The sequence below is a fragment of the Acipenser ruthenus genome, chromosome 25, assembly GCF_902713425.1.
Source record: "Acipenser ruthenus chromosome 25, fAciRut3.2 maternal haplotype, whole genome shotgun sequence".
Taxonomy (NCBI): Eukaryota; Metazoa; Chordata; class Actinopteri; order Acipenseriformes; family Acipenseridae; genus Acipenser; species Acipenser ruthenus.
The window spans coordinates 13,193,834-13,218,210 of record NC_081213.1 but is presented as its reverse complement, the minus strand read 5'-3'; the positions used below and the strand labels follow the sequence as shown (position 1 = coordinate 13,218,210).

The 24,377-nt window shown below is 45.3% G+C and overlaps 2 protein-coding genes across 2 annotated transcripts in view; one reads left to right on the top strand and one right to left on the bottom strand.

Annotated features, from left to right (window-relative positions):
• The window catches only part of LOC117413968 (E3 ubiquitin-protein ligase RNF123), a 201,156-nt gene that overhangs the window by 129,292 nt on the left and 47,487 nt on the right, over positions 1 to 24,377 (top strand). The window contains exon 36 of the mRNA XM_058999315.1: positions 18,729 to 18,874. Within this exon, the coding sequence (XP_058855298.1) occupies positions 18,729 to 18,874 (146 nt within the window). The remainder of the gene's footprint in view (positions 1 to 18,728; positions 18,875 to 24,377) is intronic.
• Positions 1,588 to 5,007, bottom strand: LOC117413969 (amphoterin-induced protein 3-like). Its single transcript, XM_034023472.3, has one exon. The coding sequence runs from the start codon at positions 3,777 to 3,779 to the stop codon at positions 2,301 to 2,303; it is 1,479 nt and encodes a 492-aa protein (XP_033879363.1). The 5' UTR covers positions 3,780 to 5,007; the 3' UTR covers positions 1,588 to 2,300.

Sequence of the window (24,377 nt, the reverse complement as noted above, 5' to 3'; positions counted from 1 at the left end):
TATATGAAAAAAGGAATTTTATCAGGCAGTTGATCTTCAGGAGGATGCTGCCTTATAAGCCCATGCTGAGAGAGTGAGCTTCTGTACAGTGTTCTCAGTGCACAGTAGCAGGGACAGAGAGCGTGGGATTCAGCAGCCAGGAGTCACCTCACAGATGGTGCTTGAGAGATGCTGTGTAGCAGTTGTATTGTAGAATGAACACACATGTATTCTGCTTCTAGAGAATACTTCATGCATGTTTGAGAAATGCTGTAATAGTTCCAGGAATGAGGATGACTGAATAACAATGAGTCAAGCTCATGGAGTATTCTTTATATAAAACAAATACAATGTGTGGAAAGCAGAGTATGTTTGTTTAACCCTTCGTTAAACAGCTGGAATCAGAGAATGACTTTCCTTACTTTCCTGAATCTGTAAGTAATTTGAAACAGTGCAATTCACCCAGACAGTCTTTTGTTGGGTTTGAATGAATGCAAGATGAGATCTATTTATGAAAAGATTATTCAACAATTGTTGTATGATTCTTCTTATCATCCTCTGGGGATGCCTATACCTCATGACAGGAAGAAAAGTAGAAAAAGAGGTCCCCTGTCTGCCTATCTGTCCGTCTGCCTGTCCGTCTGCCTGTCCGTCTGCCTGTCCGTCTGCCTGTCTGTCTGCCTGTCTGTCTGCCTGTCTGTCTGTCTGTCTGTCTGTCTGTCTTCCCGTCTGTCTTGTCTGTCTGCCCGTCTCTGTCTGTCTGTCTGTCTGTCTGTCTGTCCACACTTTTTAATACATCTAGAAAAGCGTTAATTCGATTCTGATTCAAGTTGGACATTCTTTAGCACAGTGTCTGAGTATTGGAACCTGGGTTTATATGGAGGCACCTGCCTGTCTGCATGTCAGTTTTTCTATGTGGATATACTGCTGATAACTGTTATGCTGAGTTACGTTTTCATTGTACAGATTTCTTTCTTTATGTCTGTTGTGTTTCTTTTGAAGCAGTTACCCGCTTCAGCAAAATTGCTAACTTTTGTGTTTAATCAATTATAATCTACTATTTAAAATGTATTTTACTTTAATCACCTCTGTTCCATCTGGAAAATGTTTTCACAGTTTTTCGTTCCCCCTAACAATCTTTTAATTCAGTCTTTCATAGAAATCATTTATATCTTTAAGAATACCAGCTGTAAGAAATATGCAAGGTAGTGCTGAACGTATTCCCACTTGCTGTCTCTACACCTCCCTCCAGAAAGGTCAAGGTAAAGCACTACAGAAGAACTCTTTTGAACCTAGATACCCTGACCCCCCCTAGTTAGTTTTCATATCTTAGCTCTGAAGTAACACCAGCCTTCTCTTCTGTTTGTGTGTATCCCAGGCATACCGAATGGGAACCTGTAATCACACAAAAGAGGTCAGAAATGCAAAGCGGGTAATATCTTGAATAACACGGACTACTGCTGCAGGTGGATCAGAAATAAAGCGTGTGTTTGACACCGATGCATGAACACACACAGAACCATACAAACTATAACACATGCATAGACCAAAAACTCAGGTACAAAAAGCACACAGCAACAATACTACAAAAGAAAAAAACACACACAGTTACCTTAAGGGTCAAGCAGGTTTATTAGAGTTTAAAAACAAAGAAGAAAACTATAGTGTTCCTTCATGTCAAGCCTTGTTGTTTGCTCAGTCTCTCTCAGTAACTCTGTTTGTAAAAGCAAGAATCCTGGCAACACAATATCAGCATCAACTTGTCACATTGTTGTGTGTTCTGCGATTGGTTTCTCTGTGGTAACAACCCCAGGCTGAGACCTCTGCCTGTAAAGCTGACAGCAGACTGTTTTTATCTTTTGAGCCTGCTTCTCGCACTGAAAGTCGTTCAGTTCAAAAGTCAGAAGCCCCTGAAAAGTTGCCAAGAGGTAAAGCAGGTTGAGAAAGCACGTTCACAACGGGAGTTCATCAGGGACTCTGAAACAGAAAAGTAAGCAGTTTTTGAGCGTGGATTACTACGTCACTGGCTAGTCCATAGATGAGTCCATGGCTATCAAAATCTGACAAAGGCTAAGATTAGTAACAATGGTATTCTATCGGTTTAAGTATATTATATGGCTGAGCCTGGTGTATTCTCCCACATTGGGTCCAAAATTAAGTGCTGCAATGATCAGATTCACTGAACTATTTGTGCGATTTAAGACCCACTCCTGTCAATAGCAAATCCGATTTAAGACGTTTGAGAAGGAGGAGACTTGTGTTTGAGGGTGTTTGTAGACCTTCCTAGATCCGGAATAGGAGATACTACCACCTTCCTCCCACTAGGGCACTATGGGTGCGTCGGATAACACTGAGGTGATGGAATCAGTGTCGGACTTGAGCTGCTGGATTTTGGGGTGGTCTCGCCCCAGCACCACCCTGAGCCGGCCGTTCTGCACCTCCTTGATGGGCTCCAGGAAGACCACGTGCTTGGTGGTGCTCGCCTTGCGGCCGGGGCCCTCGGTGGTGGCTGGAGGGGTGGTGGTCAGGATGGAAGACTGGGCGCTGCACTCGTTAGCAGGGCTGGGAGTGGGCTGCTTGCGGCACCAGCAGCGGCAGGGGGTCAGGAAGAGGTACATGAGGATCAGCACCAAAGTCACCAAGCACCCGAAGAGGGTAGTCAGGCCCGTGTTGAAGGACTCCTCCTCATAGTGCCGCGTCAACACTGTGACGTTCACCTCGCGTGTTTCGTTGAGCAGCAGCCGGTGGTTGAGGGCGATGCAGACGTAAACCCCTGAGTCCTCCATCTGGGCCTCCTTGATCTCCAAGCTGCCGTTGTTGTACATCATCAGAGTCTTGTTGGCGTTGCCTGGCGGGGCAATGAACTCCTGGTGCGGAGTTATCCAGGCGTACGTGGTGTGCGCTCGATTGAAAGAGGTATTGCAGCTGAAAAGCAGTGGCTCGCCCACAAACGCCTTCAGATTGTCTTCGGGGGCCTCCGTCTGGGGCCCGAAGGTGCAGTTCTCAAAGATGCGGACGTGACGGAAGAATCGGACCTGGGCTCTGGGCTCCCCGTATACCAAGCAAGTGTGCTCCTCCCGGAAGTCGTGCACGGACCCAAAGCCCAGCTTCTCCCAGTGCAGGAACATTTTATAGAGGCTGCACTCACACGTCAATGGGTTGTTGTGGAGGTACAGGCCGTTCTTGACGTTAGCTGGAAGGGCTTTCACCTTCTCGATGGGCAGCGTGCGCAGACGATTGGAGGAGATGTCCAAGGTGTTGAGGAGGGGGTGGCTGGGCTCCTGGATGGAGAAGAAAGGGAAGTTGGTTAGAAGGTTCAAGCTGAAGTAGACCTTGTGCAAGTTGCCCAGCCCTGCTAGTGCCTGGCTGTCAACCCGGGAGATGCTGTTCTTGAAGAGCAGGAGCACTTCTAGGTTAACCAGCTCCTGGAAGTAGTGCTGCTCCACCACTTCCAGCTTGTTGAAGGAGAGGTCCAGGTGACGCAGGCTGCTGGCGTTCCAGAAAGCCCCCTCTGAGATTTGCTGAAGTTGGTTGTGGGCCAGACGCAAGGTCCGGAGCCGGGGTAGTCCAGAGAAGCCCCCGTTGCCCAGTTGGGCCAGGACGTTATGGCTGAGATCCAGAGTGGTCGCCCAGTGGGGTAGCACTGCAGGCAGCTGGTGCAGTTTGTGGTTGACGCAGCTCAGGATGTCTGAGGCACAGATGCAGGAAGAAGGGCAGCCATGGGGGTTTGAAAAGTCTCCTTCCACTTCCTTCTGCATCAGAAGCAAGCCCACCACCAGAAGCCTTGAAAGACTACTCATTGTACCTTCAGCAGTTCCCCTGGCATTTGAGACCTGGTCTTGTGTAGTGCCAGATGAGTCCCAGATTAATATGATAAACAGAGAGAAGTGCTTGTAGTCTAGACTGGGGATATATCCAGTAGCAGTTCTTGTACAAGATCCTGTAGTTTTTGCAGACAGGTATTAGACAGTAAACCTTGAAGCTGGTGGGTCAAGTACAGTAAATGGGAATCCTAATAATTATTTTTTGTTCTTCTAGAATGAGTTCATGGCTATGAAGGTGTTTCCTGTACTTTGGAATCAGATTAAGCAGCAAGAATTTACACACAAGGCTCCAGAAAAAAAGAGTCAAATGCGAGTTTGCCACAATACAATTGAGCACAGTCCCACCACTGCTTCTTCTAATTTAAGACCCAGGTATAAGTTGGTCGGTCTGTTTCGCAATTGCCGTTAGAAAAACCCTTTAGCTCAGAGGCTACTGCGTAGAACTGTACCATAATCCGCAGTTCTTTTGTTTCGAGTCTTTCAATGCCTAAACTCTCACATCACCGGAGCTTTGAACTTTTAAAGCATTGTTTAAATTCCTCAGAAATCCATATGCAATTTCAAAGAAGAACAGAGAAAGTGCTTCCTTACCCTTCCAGCGTGCCAGGGCTATCGATAGAGGAAGATCAAAGGAAGGTAGCTTGGGAGCAATGATGGTGTCTTTCAGAACAGAAAAAGCACTTTTTTAAAGCGTTTCTTGCGGAGGGTTTTTGGTATTGCAAACAGAGCCAGCTGCCGCAGAAATGCAAGGCAAAAAAAAAAAAAAAGTCCCCCCCCCTTCTTTTCCACACACACACACACACTCTCTAAAGTAGATCAGGGCTTGAGAATCCGGTCTTGGCTTGGCTGCCGGACAGACCAGTGCTAATGAGACGCAGAGTTGATCCTCAGGAGGTTCACAACAGCAGCCGCTGTTCAGCTTGAGTGTGTGAGGGATTGTCCAAGCTGCAGTACAGGCAGGTAAAGTCCTGGGTTTTACCCCCACCCCCCATCCCCATTCCTGAGAAATATGCACCCCTCTCCTGGTGCATTAGCTCACTCAGTGATCACAAACATGGGCAGACTGCCCCTCTCTCTTTACAAATCCTCCTGCTCCTTAATACTGGCATTGATTTGTGTTTCTGCTGCTGGCTGCAGTTGTTCTGTGACTCCTGTGTGTTCAGTTGATGCCATTCACTCTCTCTGCTGGCTTGCTTGCCTTGTATCTCAGCCCCTGTTTTGCTCATTACCTCACTCCCAGCTCTATTTACAAGGAGGCTCTGAGTCCAGGGGGTGGTGCCTTGTGGGACTGGGAAAGCAGGGATTGGCTGGGGGAAGATACAGGAGGGATTTTATAGCAGCATTCTCTGAATAGGATGCTGTAACCTGCTTGAGCCACTAGTGGGAGGAGGAGGCCTTATAGAAGCTGAGCTCTCCTGGGTAAAGCAAATCACAGTACCTTTAGTGTGTTTTATTTCTCAGATTGTTTTCTTGTAGCTTGCTTTCTTCAACACTGCATGTCAAATAAAAAGCCCCCCCCCCCTCCTTTAAACTGCAGAGTGCTCTATCAGTATAGGAAAGAGAACTCCACTCAACACTGCAGAGCGCTCTAGTAGTATAGGAAAGAGAACTCCACTCAGCACTGCAGAGTGCTCTAGTAGTATAGGAAAGAGAACTCCACTCAACACTGCAGAGCGCTCTAGCAGTATAGGAAAGAGAACTCCACTCAACACTGCAGAGCGCTCTATCAGTATAGGAAAGAGAACTCCACTCAACACTGCAGAGCGCTCTATCAGTATAGGAAAGAGAACTCCACTCAACACTGCAGAGCGCTCTATCAGTATAGGAAAGAGAACTCCACTCAACACTGCAGAGCGCTCTAGTAGTATAGGAAAGAGAACTCCACTCAACACTGCAGAGTGCTCTAGTAGTATAGGAAAGAGAACTCCACTCAACACTGCAGAGCGCTCTAGTAGTATAGGAAAGAGAACTCCACTCAACACTGCAGAGTGCTCTAGTAGTATAGGAAAGAGAACTCCACTCAACACTGCAGAGTGCTCTAGTAGTATAGGAAAGAGAACTCCACTCAACACTGCAGAGCGCTCTAGTAGTGTAGGAAAGAACTCCACTCAATACTGCAGAGCGTTCTAGTAGTACAGGAAAGAGAACTCCACTCAAACATATAAAATATACTAAGTTTCATATCAGTGACCATGTTTTCTTTTCCAGCTCTGAAATTAGGGGGTGGTAGCTACTTTGTGCTGAAAGTGTTAAAGCGAAGATCAGCCCCCTGATTATAAATCACTGATTTGCCTGTGGTGGATCCCTGAAGTGAGACGTTTAATGACTTCTTAATCTTTCACATCTCTTTATCTTTCAAAACTATTTGGAACAGGAATACAAACATGATGTATTTTTTTTTTAAATCAGACATTTATAAAGAATGTTATCTTTGATACAGTCACCCTTTAACTCCATATTCACCCTTGTTTGTTTTATTTGGCATGTGCTATGGATGTATTTCCTACATCCACTGGAGGCAGTGTTGCAGGGGCAGGTTAACAGATACAGTCTGACATCAGACATGATTCTGAGAGCTCTGGTAAGGCCACAGGGGTGCTTTAAACTTCTCAGTTTAAGAAAGTCACTGGGAAGTGATGGCGGAAACATAACATGATACAAAGTGAATCTAAGAAGAAGAAGAAGAATCTGTTAGTTAAGAAGAATGTCAGAGAATGTTTGTCAAAACCTTTTGCTTTAGTAGCAACTCCTCGGGTTGCACTTGAGACCAAGGTTCTTGCAATCAAATTCAGTTGTTTTAAAATAGAAAGACACTAAAATGATACTAAAACACAGAAGCATTATTGAGTGTTCGCTGACTCGAGACTGACCCACTCTGCCTTGGCTTGATGTTTCACACCCATACTAGCTTTCTTATTGTTACAGCACAGACTGAGAAGAGGTTCGTACAGGGAGCTCTTAACATTGCTGTTCAGATCCCTGAATGTCTTGTAAATGCCCCAGATTTCCACTCTCACTCCTCTCTACTTCCTCTTGGCTGTCTGAGAGAATGGAATCATATTTCCTGGTGTCCTTCACAACTAGTACACGTATCTGCTCGCAGCGAGAGTGGAAACCAGGTTGTGAACAGTTTGAAAGACACAATGAGGACAGAAGGGGGATGTCTCTTTAATGAGCCATTAAACAAACACAATTCCTACCAGATTCAGTGGAGATGTGCTGAAAAACAGGGCCGGTTACCTTGGGCAAGGTGAATTGTTTCTATGTCATTCAATACAGGAGAGCTCCACTTTTTCTATAAGATAACAAGAAGTTAGTTAAGTTAGGATCAGAGTGCGCAGGGAAATGGAGGCACCTGTTTGTAAAGTGCATTGAGAGGATCAGAGAGCGCTGGGAAATGGAGGTGTTTGTAAAGTGCATTGAGAGGATCAGAGAATGCTGGTAAATGGAGGCACCTGTCTGTCTTTCATGGTTCATGGGTGGGGATCAACTTTCATCTTACTGGTGGCTCTGATTTTGACTGAGTATCGCTGACATGCTTGTTGTTCATTTCTTAGTCCTCCATTTATCAACTCATTGTTTATGTGCATTAATTATTATTATTATTATTTATTTCTTAGCAGACGCCCTTATCCAGGGCGACTTACAATTGTTACAAGATATCACATTACTTTTTACATACAATTACCCATTTATACAGTTGGGTTTTACTGGCGCAATCTAGGTAAAGTACCTTGCTCAAGGGTACAGCAGCAGTGTCCCCCACCTGGGATTGAACCCACGACCCTCCGGTCAAGAGTCCAGAGCCCTACCCACTACTCCACACTGCTGCCCATTAATGAGCAGTCTGCTCTTCTCAGAGAGCGTGTTCATTTCAGTAAGGAATGAGAAGCTTGTTACAGTCCTGATTTATCTTCATTGTGTTTTGTGTGCTGCTTGTGCAGTATATTTCTGTTTGTAGTTTAAGAGGGTATATTTTACCCCAGTCAGTGCTGCTTGTGCAATATATTTCTGCTTGTTGTTTAAGAGGGTATATTTTACCCCAGTCATCTTTCAAACAATATCTATGTTTAAAGTTGCTTTGTGAATCGTGACGCATCTTAAAAAAAACTATGAATACTTTATGACTCTGAATGGTGATTTGTTTTGCTTCTGGGGGTTGCTGTGGTGGTTTGGCGATGTTAAAAGTTTAAGTATTTAAAATGTGTCCTAAAAGTTTAACCACTGTCAAAGATACGCATGCCAAAAAGGGCAGCTGTAGTGTCTCTACAGTGGGATGTGTGCAATGTTATTTATTCAATATGTATTCAAAGTCTTTTCCGTGTACACATGCAGTCTCATCCACATTAATGTTGCGCTGCATCATGAAATTTAACGGCACTCCAAAGGCAGTTCTGCACGGGACGCTTCTGTGCATGTGGAGTGCTTAAAAAGGGTTCAGCTCAGCAGTTCAGAGGCAAGACAATAGACTTACATTGTATTTGCATTCCATCTGCTACAGCAATGCATCTAGAATAGCAGTTTGTTTCATTAAATTGTGTTGCTTATAATTTTATGATTTTGAACTGGAGACGTTTACATGTACGATCTGGTTTGCTTCACTGTAATATACTTCTTACAATACCAATGTTTATTCAGCTTGCATAATTGGATAGGACATTTGTCACTGCTGCAGAATGCAGCCCCTCACCCACTACAACATAAAACACACTCCGTACTCCTTTCGCAGATGTGGCACTAGTTCTATCCCAGCTCACAGCTGAGTGATAAATTGAAAATAATTGAATTTCATTGTTATAGATACATTAAATGCACTCACCAGACACACCAATAATGCCTGCGATGTTCTGCCAGGCATTGCCCTTTTTATGCACTTACTGAGCAATCATGGAGCAGAGGATACCACTGCACATCAAGAATCAATTTCTCCTCACCCGTGTTCCACGTGCATTTGTGTTTTGAGCTGTGTCAAGATTGCTGCAATGTGTGGGAGACATAGAACAGAGTTCTGTTCAGGTGTAGACGCTGGCATCGCTCGTGAGTGGTGTAGACACACCCATACATCCAGTCACTTCAGAAATCGTGAAATCCATCATAACTGTGAACAAAATACAGCCTTATTTATACAAAGGCTTTAAAGAGCAACGTGGTATGGGAGTGAAATACCAGGGCTTTCTTAATGTATTCTTCTTCCTTAGATTCACGTTGTATCCCTGTAGCCTCAATAGAGCTCAAAATAGTATCTACCCTTTATGTACACGTGGTACACGAGAGCAGAGGTTTTCAACCTTTTCAGCTCTAGTACCAGTGTTTCAAGCAGGGACCACCAGGTGTACCAGTAACTGTGCAGTCTTAAACAGCTGTTGTAAAACAGAGACCTACCCCATTGCAACCAGTTTTCTCACTGAAAATTTGATGGCATCAACTCCTTATTTGACAAGAGTTCACCACAATCAACAACACAGAGTGGCTGCTTTTGAAAGTTCACAACAAATACCTCTCATCATAATTTCTCATTTCTCTGTGAGCATTTTTGTATAAATTAGATTCCTCGTGTTCATTAAAAGGTACGTGAACAAAATATTTTCCTTTTTAATGTCTGCTTTCCTATGTCTTTTTTTTTTTTTTTTTTTTAAATTTAGTCGTTGCCAATTAGTTTTTATTATTTTCTCCCCAATTTGAAATGCCCAATTTTTTTATTTTTTTTTAGGCTCAGCTCACCGCTACCACCCCTGCGCTGACTCGGGAGGGGCGAAGATGAACACACGCTGTCCTCCGAAGCGTGTGCCATCAGCCGCCCGCTTCTTTTACACACTGCGAACTCACCATGCAGCCGCCTCAGAGCTACAGCGTCGGAGGACAACGCAGCTCTGGGCAGCTTACAGGGAAGCCCGCAGGCGCCCGGCCAGACTACAGGGGTCGCTGGTGCGCGGTGAGCCAAGGACACCCTGCCCGACCTAAACCCTCCCTCCCCCCGGGCGACACTCGGCCAATTGAGCGCCGCCCCCTGGAAGCTTCCGTCCACGGTCGGCTGTGGAATAGCCTGGACTCGAACTCGCGACGTCCAGACTATAGAGCGCATCCTGCACTCTAGCGAGTGCTTTTACTGGATGCGCCACTCGGGAGCCCCATTGCTTTCCTATGTCTTGACCCTTTCCAATCTGTAGCTTTTATAAACACACCACAGCCATGTCTTTCAAACGTAGAGCACTATAAAAAAAATACAACTGACATGGACTTTCAGGTATTTTTTGTTTTGTATTTAAAGTTTTTATTATAGGGCTTTTATATTTAAGCACACTTCAGTTTTACACTGTGTAATACACGGTTTATTGTCCTTTTAACATGCTGTATTGTAGCAAACATTTTTCAGTTAGGCAATGTGTAGTCTCAAAAAAATGTGTTGCCCGCCAAAGTGGTTAAGTGGATTTTGTGGCCCTCTGCTACCTCAAAGTTGCCAATCTGTGGTGTGCATTGTAGCAGGGACGTGTTTCAGCACCATGGTTAGGGACAGCTCCTTGTTTGGTGGGTGTTCAGCACCATGGTTAGGAACAGCTCCTTGTTCATGGGTGTACAGTGTAGCAGGAAAGTGTTGTTTCAGCACCATGGCTAATGGACAGCTCCCAGTAGTTTGTAGGTAGTGTGTGTTGGTAGGGAGTTGTTTTCTGCTTTCCTATCAGTTTCTTGCATCTTCTCACAAAAATTGAAATGCAAGTGATTGTGTTGAGTGCCATTCCATGTTTTGCTGTGGGCTGTATTAGACCCATGTGGACTTGGATAGATAAACTGTGGAATTCACAAGCTTATTCCATCCGTGCCCAATTCCCATCCCTGTGTGATATTGACATCGGATAGGCACAAACATGTGCTGCTGAAAAATGTCAAACAATAGCCAGGGGACAGTTGGCAAAATCAACATCAACTGAAGTGTCAGGAATTAATACAACACCACAAGCTATTTTTAATGTGTTAATTCATTAGCAATGTTTGCTGTTAAATATAATCATATATTCTTAGTGTGCCTATGACAGTATCTAGTTGTGTGGAAGGAAACTAAACTTGTATGTAATTGAAAGTGATGCCAGTGATAATATATTTTAAATATATGTTTTAAATATATTTAAAATCATTATTTCAACATCAGTGGGAAACATCCAAATGGAAATGTAACAATGTAACCATAAATGTAACTTATACCTGTTCTCTGAAGTTGCCAGTCAATATAGCTTCCAATGGTTTTCTTAAGGCACGATACAGTGCTGCTCTGGCTGCAGGTTCAAAGTGGGGTGACTGCTCTCACACAGCCTGGTGCTCATTCACAAGCCTGCCTCCTCATTGTGCGTCCTTCTTCCACTCGGTACAGAAAGGGCTTGTCGACCGTTTGGGGTGAGCGCCCAAGTGTAATAAAGCCCTGCTCCTATGTGCTAGGCACTTTCTAATCAATTACAGCCAGTGACTCAGGTGACACTTCTGTAATGTCTCCTTGCTTCCCAGCAAGCCCGCGAACTGCCTGTTCTTTCCTTGAGTAATTTTGCCCGAGCTCATGTCTCAATCCACACCGCCGTCTCCTGCAGATATTTACACTGTCATCTTTGTTTTTCTGCTTCACTTGGCAGCTGCCTGTACTGACGACATGGGAATACTGGGGAGCGGAGAGTGGAGTGTTTTGAATGGTGCTCGTTAGTAGGGGGAAGGGTAGTGACAGTGCTGGAGTCGTTTATCAAAACTTGTAATCTCGATCAAACTGATCCGAATTGTGTAATCCTATATTTTGTGCTCGAGATTACTTTAAAAAAAAATAAAAAATAAAGGATTTAGTAATCATAATTGTATGTAATCTTGATAAATGTAGTCCAGCAGTGACATTTTCTGAAAAACCGGAACAAAACGATCCAGATAAAAGTAATCTTTGTTACAAAATGGAGGATTACATAATCTGGAGGGGGATGAGGGATGCCATTGTAAAGACAGGGTGGACCTGCTGGAGGGGCATGAAGGATGCCATTATAAAGACAGGGTGGACCTGCTGGAGGGGCATGAGGGATGCCATTGTAAAGATAGGGTGGACCTGCTGGAGGGGCATGAAGGATGCCATTGTAAAGACAGGGTGGACCTGCTGGAGGGGCATGAAGGATGCCATTATAAAGACAGGGTGGACCTGCTGGAGGGGCATGAGGGATGCCATTGTAAAGACAGGGTGGACCTGCTGGAGGGGCATGAAGGATGCCATTGTAAAGACATGGTGGACCTGCTGGAGGGGCATGAAGGATGCCATTGTAAAGACAGGGTGGACCTGCTGGAGGGGCATGAAGGATGCCATTGTAAAGACAGGGTGGACCTGCTGGAGGGGCATGAAGGATGCCATTGTAAAGACAGGGTGGACCTGCTGGAGGGGCATGAAGGATGCCATTGTAAAGACAGGGTGGACCTGCTAGAGGGGCATGAGGGATGCCATTGTAAAGAAGCACTTTCAGTAGGATCCTCCATCGACGTTTCACATTACAGATGTGTCATTTTCCTACATCTTTATTTCTACACAGCACACGCACATGTGTTGGGCATCATGTAAATAAACTGAAAACAAAGCTGTTGATCTTGATAAAAGCTAAACCACTAAATGTGACACTCAGACACACGTTGTTAATTTGCCAGCATGGATACCAAACTGAAATAAATATGTGAAACGTGTATTAATACTCTATTGGACATATAGTGTGTGTTTTCTATCAATTCAAACAAAATATCTATGTTCTATGAAAAGTGAAATCCACCGTCGCAGTAGGATCAAAATGATCCTCATATTTTGCATAAAGTAATCCTGATCTCTTTAAATTCTGAAAAACCCAATTACAACATTTAATCGCGATTTAAAAGTGCGATGGGATTACCAAAGCGAAATCCGTATCACAGAAATCCCGATCGCATTATAATGTTTTGATAAACCCAATTTCACAATATAATCCCGAGCAAATACGGAAATCCGATTACCAAAGTATTGAAAAACTGGCCCCTGGAGATCTGAAAATCTTTTTAAAAGAGTGTGTCCTTTTCAGGAAATGAAGCAGCTGCACCCATCAGTCTTATATCTATCACTTCCTCATTTTGAACTTGAAGCAGCCTTTACACCCCAGTAAGCTCAATAATGACATTCTGAGGATTGATGGAGGGGCTGCTGTCATTCATTAAACAGACTCGGGGTATTAACTCCTTCCTTCCCTTGCGAAGGCACAGTCCTGCCATCTTTGCTTTGATGCTAAAATACAATTCCTAGGAGATGGTTTACTGTATTCTTCCATAAAAGGCAGCCCTTGTTGCAAGCCCAGATGGTTTACATTCCCCACAGGTAGTTTAGTTGTAGGTATGTAAGCTTCCTCCCACTCTACATGCTTGCCACAAGCAGCAGTTTGTTTAAGGGAGGGAATCATAGGTGATTTTAAAAAAGTATCTCAAACTTTATTCACAATTTTGAAATTATAAAAATTTGGATCAAATTTAGCAATCTCCATTTGCAGGAAAATGCATAATTGCTTGTGATCCAAAGTTTTGTGTCTAAACGTAGTATTGACTTTATTCAAAGCAGTCAGTTTTGGAAGCTAACTACATACATGTAATTATATACATGTAATTAAATACATGTAATTATTTTTTTCTGTTTTACTGAAGTGATTTAATTCAGGGTAGTGGAGGGGGGGGGTTGGATGCAGGACACACACATTACTGCTATTATGACATTTCAAAGCTGTATGTTTATATTTGGGTGTTTTGGTAACACTATTTGTAGTCTTTGGGACAATTATACTGTGTATTTATGTAAAACCTCTAGGTGAAAGAACACCTTTCATTATTCTGGGAATTGATTTTATTTTGTAAAGTGTTTTGTCTGGTTTTGAGTTTTTTAAATGGGACTGCAGTGAGTGATATAATCAGCACGTTCCTCCTCCTTTCATGTTTTGTCACTGGTTTGGCATCTGCTGTAACTTTTTGCTGCTGAAACTCTGGTTCAGATGAAAGCGCAGTGATGGGAAAACGCATCAGTTTTGTGAATGAACTTTTCGTTTTTGTTTAATAGCTCTTTACCATGGTACCAAAAAGTTGCCCACAGTAAATCTGCACTGTAATTTGACATTGGTTATACTGTGCATTTCCCATAGTTTTACCATGTTTAATATGCTGCACTACACCTCTCTGTGCTTTACCATGCATCTACTCTGCCTCTCACTTTGCTGTGCTTTTACCAGGATACACTTTAATAAGGGAGGACCTGAAGGATCCAGCACCAGGTCTAAACAAGTTGAGCCCTTTCACTGACATGCTAAACAGACTGGACTGTTCAGTAGTGCTAAAGAAACCTGTTACAGAATCATAGAGCCCTTTCTGTTTCATACCCCTGGATAATTGAGGTGCCCCGGACTGCTCTCTCTTCAACCAGAACTGATCCGTCAGTAGCACCTTAAATAACCCCCACTCCTTTAATAAAGCCAGCATCTGGGGCAATATGGGGAAATGAATGGGCAACTTGTGAGGAGCACAGAGCACGTTCTCATTCACTGTGGCATGCAGAGCTGACATTTAGCTAATTATGGAAACCAACCACCTTCTTTGTTTTATTTACTTCTGAAAAGATGTATGAAAAGTTTTCTTGTCTAAGTGCTTCCCAGGCTCACAGTCAGCAGGCAGGTGAACGTGTTAAACCAGCGACCTGGAACATCAGAGTCTACAGAGTTTTGGATTTTGTGTATTTTCTTTCTAACTAGGAGGCATGTAGAGAATGTGCTTGTTTGAATTCTCCAGCATGCAGCAGCTGCCACGGTTAGTTAGTGAGTGCTTCGTTTTATTACTGTGTATTTAAAAGCAGCTCTGAAAGATCAATAACTTGAGTATACAGCCCAGTGATTACACAGGCTGTAAACTGCACTCTGAAAGCATCCTGAAAGTGCACTAGAGACCCCTGATGCACAGTGGAGGTGCCTGTATGTACGGTATGAAGAGTATCACAATCTGAGGGTATAACAAGTTACCTGTCCATCAGTCTGTACAGACAGATCTGTGTTGCACTTTCATATTTATAGAACAGCTTATTTAATTGTGATGGAACTCGGGTAGAACATTTAAGTTATCTCACGGAATGGGGGTAACAGAAGAACACATGTAATTTTACATTGTAATAAATTGAATGTACTGCTGTTGTGTGACAGCTTGCTACTTAAAGTCTTTGAAGAGGGGAAGCTTATGTATTCATGGATTCCAAGATATTTATTACGCAAGCGGTCTGAGTGGGAGAAAATGAGCAACAAGTGCCCCAACGGCCAGCACCACAAACCAGCAGGAGTGCCCCAACGGCCAGCACCACAAACCAGCAGGAGTGCCCCAACGGCCAGCACCACAAACCAGCAGGGGAGGTCCAACGGCCAGCACCACAAACCAGCAGGGGAGGTCCAACGGCCAGCACCACAAACCAGCAGGGGAGGTCCAACGGCCAGCACCACAAACCAACAGGGGAGGTCCAACGGCCAGCACCACAAACCAGCAGGGGAGGTCCAACGGCCAGCACCACAAACCAGCAGGAGTGCCCCAACGCCCAGCACCACAAACCAGCAGAGGTGCCCCAGTGTCCAGCACCACAAACCAGCAGAGGTGCCCCAGTGTCCAGCACCACAAACCAGCAGAGGTGCCCCAGTGTCCAGCACCACAAACCAGCAGAGGTGCCGCAGTGCCCAGCACCACAAACCAGCAGAGGTGCCCCAGTGCCCAGCACCACAAACCAGCAGGGGTGATCCAACGCCCAGCACCACAAACCAGCAGGGGTGCCCCAACGCCCAGCACCACAAACCAGCAGGGGTGCCCCAACGCCCAGCACCACAAACCAGCAGGGGTGCCCCAACGCCCAGCACCACAAACCAGCAGGGGTGATCCAACGCCCAGCACCACAAAACAGCAGGGGTGATCCTACGGCCAGCACCACAAACCAGCAGGAGTGCCCCAACAGCCAGCACCACATACCAGCAGGGGTGATCCAACGCCCAGCACCACAAACCAGCAGGGGTGCCCCAACGCCCAGCACCACAAACTAGCAGGGGTGCCCCAATGCCCAGCACCACAAACCAGCAGGGGTGCCCCAACGCCCAGCACCACAAACCAGCAGGGGTGTCCCAACGCCCAGCACCACAAACCAGCAGGCGTGCCCCAACGCCCAGCACCACAAACCAGCAGGGGTGATCCAACGGCCAGCACCACAAACCAGCAGGGGTGTCCCAACGCCCAGCACCACAAACCAGCAGGGGTGATCCAATGCCCAGCACCACAAAACAGCAGGGGTGATCCTACGGCCAGCACCACAAACCAGCAGGAGTGCCCCAACAGCCAGCACCACATACCAGCAGGGGTGATCCAACGCCCAGCACCACAAACCAGCAGGGGTGCCCCAACGCCCAGCACCACAAACTAGCAGGGGTGCCCCAACGCCCAGCACCACAAACCAGCAGGGGTGCCCCAACGCCCAGCACCACAAACCAGCAGGGGTGTCCCAACGCCCAGCACCACAAACCAGCAGGCGTGCCCCAACGCCCAGCACCACAAACCAGCAGGGGTGATCCAACGGCCAGCACCACAAACCAGCAGGGGTGTCCCAACGCCCAGCACCACAAACCAGCAGGGGTGTCCTAACGCCCAGCACCACAAACCAGCAGGGGTGTCCCAACGCCCAGCACCACAAACCAGCAGGGGTGATCCAACGGCCAGCACCACAAACCAGCAGGAGTGCCCCAACGGCCAGCACCACAAACCAGCAGGAGTGCCCCAACGGCCAGCACCACAAACCAGCAGGGGAGGTCCAACGGCCAGCACCACAAACCAGCAGGGGAGGTCCAACGGCCAGCACCACAAACCAGCAGGGGAGGTCCAACGGCCAGCACCACAAACCAACAGGGGAGGTCCAACGGCCAGCACCACAAACCAGCAGGGGAGGTCCAACGGCCAGCACCACAAACCAGCAGGAGTGCCCCAACGCCCAGCACCACAAACCAGCAGAGGTGCCCCAGTGTCCAGCACCACAAACCAGCAGAGGTGCCCCAGTGTCCAGCACCACAAACCAGCAGAGGTGCCCCAGTGTCCAGCACCACAAACCAGCAGAGGTGCCGCAGTGCCCAGCACCACAAACCAGCAGAGGTGCCCCAGTGCCCAGCACCACAAAACAGCAGGGGTGATCCAACGCCCAGCACCACAAACCAGCAGGGGTGCCTCAACGCCCAGCACCACAAACCAGCAGGGGTGCCCCAACGCCCAGCACCACAAACTAGCAGGGGTGCCCCAATGCCCAGCACCACAAACCAGCAGGGGTGCCCCAACGCCCAGCACCACAAACCAGCAGGGGTGTCCCAACGCCCAGCACCACAAACCAGCAGGCGTGCCCCAACGGCCAGCACCACAAACCAGCAGGGGTGATCCAACGGCCAGCACCACAAACCAGCAGGGGTGTCCCAACGCCCAGCACCACAAACCAGCAGGGGTGATCCAACGGCCAGCACCACAAACCAGCAGGGGTGTCCCAACGCCCAGCACCACAAACCAGCAGGCGTGCTCCAACGCCCAGCACCACAAACCAGCAGGGGTGATCCAACGGCCAGCACCACAAACCAGCAGGGGTGTCCCAACGCCCAGCACCACAAACCAGCAGGCGTGCTCCAACGCCCAGCACCACAAACCAGCAGGGGTGATCCAACGGCCAGCACCACAAACCAGCAGGGGTGTCCCAACGCCCAGCACCACAAACCAGCAGGGGTGTCCCAACGCCCAGCACCACAAACCAGCAAGGGTGTCCCAACGCCCAGCACCACAAACCAGCAGGAGTGCCCCAACGGCCAGCACCACAAACCAGCAGGGGTGTCCCAACGCCCAGCACCACAAACCAGCAGGGGTGTCCCAACGCCCAGCACCACAAACCAGCAGGGGTGTCCCAACGCCCAGCACCACAAACCAGCAGGGGTGTCCCAACGCCCAGCACCACAAACCAGCAGGGGTGTCCCAACGCCCAGCACCACAAACCAGCAGGGGTGATCCAACGGCCAGCACCACAAACCAGCATGGGTGGCTGAATGCTTTTTGTGACACTGTACAGTATATCGCACTGAAAATAATTTCGGGTCTCTCATTAGTATAAGGTCTTGTATGTTATTCCTTTAGTAAAAGTTGAAACCTTTAAACAGTGAACAAATGTGAAAATGTGCAGTGTAAGGAACCTATGGTTTAGATTTTTTTTTTAATTAAAGTTTGATCATTTCTAGTATCTTGATGTACAGTATTTTAAAGCAATACATTTAATACGTATATGGTCATTTTTTGAAAAATGTTAAATAAATACAAAAGTAAAATATGACTGAATACTAAATATTAAAACACAAAAAGACTACTTTTTTATTGAAAATGTAGCCAGTAATTTAAACAGTAAACTGTTTAGGGTTATATTCATAAAGTGCTTGCACTGCGAATGTTACTGAACGAGCAAGAAACAACTATGATGAAGGAGCTCTTAAACTAACTTCCTGAGTAGCTTCCTAAAGTGAAGCTTTCTAAAATAGTTTTGTTTTCTGTATAGGGAAGGTCTGTACTGGCGTGCTAATGACTGTGTGCCTCCTCTCGTGTCTCTGTGCAGGGCAGCTGTGCTAATGACTGTGTGCCTCCTCTCGTGTCTCTGTGCAGGGTAGCTGTGCTAATGACTGTGTGCCTCCTCTCGTGTCTCTGTGCAGGGTAGCTGTGCTAATGACTGTGTGCCTCCTCTCGTGTCTCTGTGCAGGGTAGCTGTGCTAATGACTGTGTGCCTCCTCTCGTGTCTCTGTGCAGGGTAGCTGTGCTAATGACTGTGTGCCTCCTCTCGTGTCTCTGCAGGGTAGCTGTGCTAATGACTGTGTTCCTCCTCTCATGTCTCTGCAGGGTAGCTCGTGCCGCTGCAGTCCTGCTGTCTGATCCCTGCTTCCAGCTGCACTCCATCCAGCACCTCCTGGGAGAATCGGAGCTCTTGTCTTCATTCAGGGCAGCCCCCCCATCTGCAGAGCGCAAACACTTCTCCTTGCACACCTGTGAGTACACTGCACACCAACAGGCTAGAGGGCAACTATAAGAAGCTAAGTCAAATACACAAACATTTCAGCTTGCGCCTTCTTCAATGCCATAAAATGTGTCTACTTGTTTTAGTTTCCTTTAGTTTGACCTTAAAATTCTCCTGATTTTTGAGCTTTTTGAAATGATGGGTGACATAGTGGAGGCATCTGCATATAAGTGTCTAGAGAACCTTGCGTCCAGTTCTGCTGGAGCTTGGTTAGAACGTTCTGTAGCACAATTAATGAATATTTTAGTTCATTAATTCAAATGGCAGATTTCAGAACATTCCAGTATATCCTATTTCATCATAAATGTTGTCTCCTGCACGGTAGACAGCCAGCTGACATGGATAATGATTCTAAGTACTGTATTTTTTTAAAAATTAAAATATGATTTCTAACAATATAATACTATATATAGAAGTGACCTGTCTCTGGGGAGTGTCTTCTCGTTTCACTCTTTGGGTGACAGAAGCTCTCAGCTTCTCTAACCCAGTGCTCATGAGGATGAACTTCTTTTCACTTGGGATCTGGGAGTGATTGGAACCCAGGGGGGAGTGGGATACTGTATGCATCGTGCAGCACAATGTTTTTTTTGTTGTTTTTGTTTTTTTTAAATGCCACCAAAGAAGCTTTCTTCACAATATAGAAACTCCAGGCAGGTCGAGAGAAGGTGAAAGCATGCAATCCACCACCACAGTGTTAGGGGTTTTAATCTTGACATTTTCTGTTGAGCGATGAATCATTCACTCTGTTAACCGATTCATCACACCTGTTTGCTAGTGCTATGAAATTGCATTGAAATATATTAGCCAAAGTGACTCATTTAAAATATTTTTTTAAATGCCATTGCTGTTTTTGGTATACCGGAAGTTTTCAAGTTTCAGACTAACGGAGGTAACTTACTGAGTGCTATTTTGTTTAGCTTAACGGAAGAGAAAGTATGATGTAGCTGTTCATTTTCTTTCTTTTTTTTATAAATTTAGTCGTCGGCAATGAATTTTACCTCAGTTTTCTCCCCAATTTGGAATGACCAATTATTATTTTTATCCCGGCTCACCGCTGCAAATCCAGCGCAGACTCGGGGAAATGGCGGCAGACACACGCATCCTCCGAAACGTGTCCCACCAACCACCAGTCCCATAGTGCCAGAGGACAATGATCTCAGTGGCTTGTAGAGCAGACCTGCAGACGCCCTGTCGGCCACAGGAGTCGCTGGTGTGCAGTAAACCGCGGATTACCCTGCCGACCTAAGCCCTCCCCACCCAGGCGGCGCTCGGCCAATTGTGCGCCTCCCCCTGGGAACTCCCGGCCACAATCGCCGATGGCATAACCTGGACTCGAACCAGCGATCTACAGGCTATAGGGTGCAGCCTGCACTCCATGCAGAGCGCCTTTACTGGATGCGCCACTCGGGAGCCCCATAGCTGTTCATTTTCTGATACTGTTTAAAAGAAATACGTTGAATACCATTTTGTAATAAACGTACTTGCGACTAAGGTGATACTATCATAGTATTACTGTGAAAATGAAGCACTGGAGCAAATGTTGCAAGTGTTTTTCTCTTCATTCTGAGGTCTTGTGAAATATCGGGGAGGTCTTCCAGTTGCCCTTTTGCCAAGGTCTTCAGAAGTACCCTTTTGACATTTTACCCTTTGACATTTTTCAAGATTTCTTTTTCACGCACCATTTTTTGATACCGTACTCGGGTAGACAAGATTCATCGATCAGTTATTTTTAATCGATCAAAGCCCACAGGTGTGATTTAATGGATTCAGCCCCCAGATATATTCACATCATTATATAATGCAGTGAGCTCATTTAGGAATGCAAGGCAGCTCCTCTCCTGTCAAAGGGAATCAAGGCTGCTTTTGTTTATGATTACATTTCTTGCCAATTCATCCACTTTAGGAAAGGCAAGCGTTCTAAATTTAGCAGCTCCTGCCAATTTCAAATGATGCGCCTCTTTGGCAGAGTAAATGCTTGCTCTCATTAAGAAATGTGCCTAGTAGAAAAGTGTATTTTTAGTATTGATAGCAGTGAATAGATAGCGAGCATGTCTTTCCTTTTACAGTGTATAAGTGTGTTGCACAGTCCTGGTGCAGGGACACACACACACTGTGCATTACATTCCTATAGGGGACACGCAGTTTACATAGTGATGCACAAACAAATGAACAATGAAAGAAGAGACTGTATCTGAAGCACATGTTGCATGTGAATCACGTTGGCAGTAAGCTGTAGAATCTGTCACTGAGCTGGAAGTGAAATACTGGATCTGTCACTGAGCTGGAAGTGAAATACTGGATCTGTCACTGAGCTGGAAGTGAAATACTGGATCTGTAACTGAGCTGGAAGTGAAATACTGGGGTCTTCGAGTTTTAAAAAATGGGACCAAAGACCAGCGAAGTAAACATGTAAACAAAGTGTATTTCAGCACAGTGTAGCCCGTTTTAATAGTTTGAAATATGTAATCAGTGATATAGAAATAATAGGCACTTGTGTGAAAATGGTAGACCACTTTGTGCTTTAATAAGGCATCTTAAACAACTTCTAAAAAGTCTCATGCATTTTACCATGTGTGGCTACGAGTTCCTTTTCTCTTACTATTTTTAATAAATTGCATGTGTTTCCAAGATGTAGAGCAATGGGCAGCTCTGATACATTTGCACTCTAGTGGAGCTTCAAAGAATGGAGCTGCTGTTGAGTTGCCTGCCACAGATACTATGTAACCATGTATCTTTATAGCAGTAAGAGCCGCCACTTTGGACCAAGTTTCCTTCTGTTTTGATAGCAATACTATCTAGCCTATGTCACGTATCTCTAAGACAGGCAACTAGCACAGAAGAGCAGCTGCTGCAGTCCGGGTAAATAATCTTAAATATCAAGAGACAGGAACTGAAATAAGAACCACTCGGTATGATTGCAAACTGAACCAAGGAAACGGTCAACAATAAGAAGTTACTTGCTCTTTAATAAAGGAAGACTTTATTTCACTTTCTGTCCTGATCTTGTTTAAACCTGGTGAGTGGCTCTTAATGAAAACCGGAGCTTTCCATCCTCCAGCGCTGTCAGCCTCTCCTTTCACAGCAAGCCCTGTGGACAAAGACACAGCCCTCAGTCTCAAGACTTCAGTGTATTCAAGCTGAGTGCCGGAGGAGCCAGTCTTTCAGCAGGCTGAGCGCAGCCCTGTCGAGCTTCACTTATCTGTGGAGGGCAGGGTGCTGCAGCGGTGAGAAACGTACCAGCAGGAGTTCACAGAATTCACTAAGGTCCTGTGCAGCGAAATCAAACACAGGCGTTTACATTGAGATCGCAGTGTCTAGTAACCAACACCCTATAAAGGAATTTCTGATAGCTAGAGGCTGCATGTGAAAGAATTGCAATGTATCTATAGTGTCCTGAGGAAACAGGGTGGAGGGCTGTAAGAACAAGCTGGAAATGGGCAGCAGTGTGGAGTAGTGGTTAGGGCTCTGGACTCCTGACCAGAGGGTCGTGGGTTCAATCCCAGGTGGGGGACACTGCTGCTGTACCCTTGAGCAAGGTACTTTACCTAGATTACTCCAGTAAAAACCCAACTGTATAAATTGGTAATTGTATGTTTAAAAAAAATACTAATAATAATGTCAATGTATGTAAAAAATAATGTGATATCTTGTAACAATTGTAAGTCGTCCTGGATAAGGGTGTCTGTTAAGAAATAAATAATAATTGCAACACACAAACATGAAAAAGCAAAGCATCCCAAACAATAATGGAAAAAAAAGTATGAAATAATAAGAATGCATAAATCTGTAAAGGACATTGGACCCCATGGGATTTTTTGCACAAAAGGAAACAGACATGTATTACCTTTTCATACATATACTTTTTTATTGTTTCTTTATTTTCTGATGTTTGAATTGATCCCGAGTTATTTCAAGCACTCAAATAATGGGCTGTTTTACTTGTAGATGTTTTGTGTGAACTGAGTTCAGGAGCGACTCTTGTGTTTAGAGATTAGGAGCTAGCTCTTAGTCTTTAATGACACGGCTGATCCAGCCTACATTACACATGCCTATGGCAGTGAGCTAGAACAGAAGAGTAGCTCCTGAACTCAGATCAAAGCACCTGAACACAGTACAAAATGAAAGAGCACCACATTTGAGCCATTGCATTAAGAACCACACACAATGATTGCAATTTCAAGCTACAGCTCAGGCCAAAAGTGTTGCATCACCCTGTAGAATGAACTCATTTTGCTTCATAAAGTTGAATTAAACCTGCTGAATAATGTTGTGTTAAAATATTGAGTTACTTACATACTGCTTTGTAGTTTTCCATATACTTAACGAAGAACTGGAAAATGTGACATTAAGAGGCTTGGTGGTCCAGTGGTTAAAGGGCTTGGTACCAGGAGGCTCCCGGTTCAGATCCTGGCTCAGCCACTGACTCACTGTGTGTGACCCTGAGCAAGTCACTTAACCTCCCTGTGCTCCATCCTTTGGATGAGACATTGTTGCTGTTCGCCCCTAGTCTGCAAGTCGCTTTGGATAAAAGCATCTGCCAAATGACTAATTAAGAATTTTGAAATCTAACATGAAATACTGTACTGAAATACATCCGGTAGACTTTTGCAATAAATTCTGTAGTTTCTTTGATCACATGATGTGAAATAAAAGATCAAAATTATGTTCATATAGTTTTTATTTTTGCCATAGCCGGGTTTCCACACCGTGAATTCTCTCCTATCAATTAAGGTCATACAATTTTAGACAATTTAAAATTTAAAATTCCGGATAACATTAAACAATAACAAATTGCTAGCGGACATGAAAAGTCTCTTTGGGGTGTAAAGCCCCTTCAAGGTGATGCATTAGCCCTGTCTGCTAATTGAAACCCTCACTGGTCTCTGATTTAAATTAAGGTGGTAGCTCACAAAATAACCTCATACATCTTATCTGTCACGCTGTTCCATTCCCACATCTCGAATGTGCAGTTCTGGAAGAAACAAACATCTTTTAAAATATGATGTCTGCTAATACACAAAGTTACAGAAAATCTCTGCTTTGCAGTGGTCTTGCACCTCACCTGGAGATTGTAACTGTCCCCACCCCTTCAACACTTTCATTCCTGTTGCAGGCAGTAAAATATTGCAGAAGACACTGCTAAGGGATTGAAAACAACAAAAAAAAACAAGGCAAGCAAACTGAGGACTTTCTTTAACCTAGAGTAGTACCAGATAGCATGTTTTAAAATGGGAACAACATTTTTGTATAATGTGTTTCTTTCAAAACTGCACGTTTTGAGATCTAAATAGCGAGAGGAAGTGGACAACAGGCCAGATGAATGGAATTAGTTTGTTAGCTCCAACCCCTTTAACAGAGGGGAGGTCTAACTAACCCAGACATTCTCCAGATGGGTTCACTCTTTATCTTGATTGCTTGCAGTGCACAGTATGAGAAAAGGAAAAAAAACAAAACTTTGAGGCTCACTGTCTGCC

What these genes read in the sequence shown, in the direction of transcription:
- LOC117413969 (XM_034023472.3), bottom strand. Translation starts at nt 3,779, where the DNA reads ATGAGTAGTCTTTCAAGGCTTCTGGTGGTGGGCTTGCTTCTGATGCAG.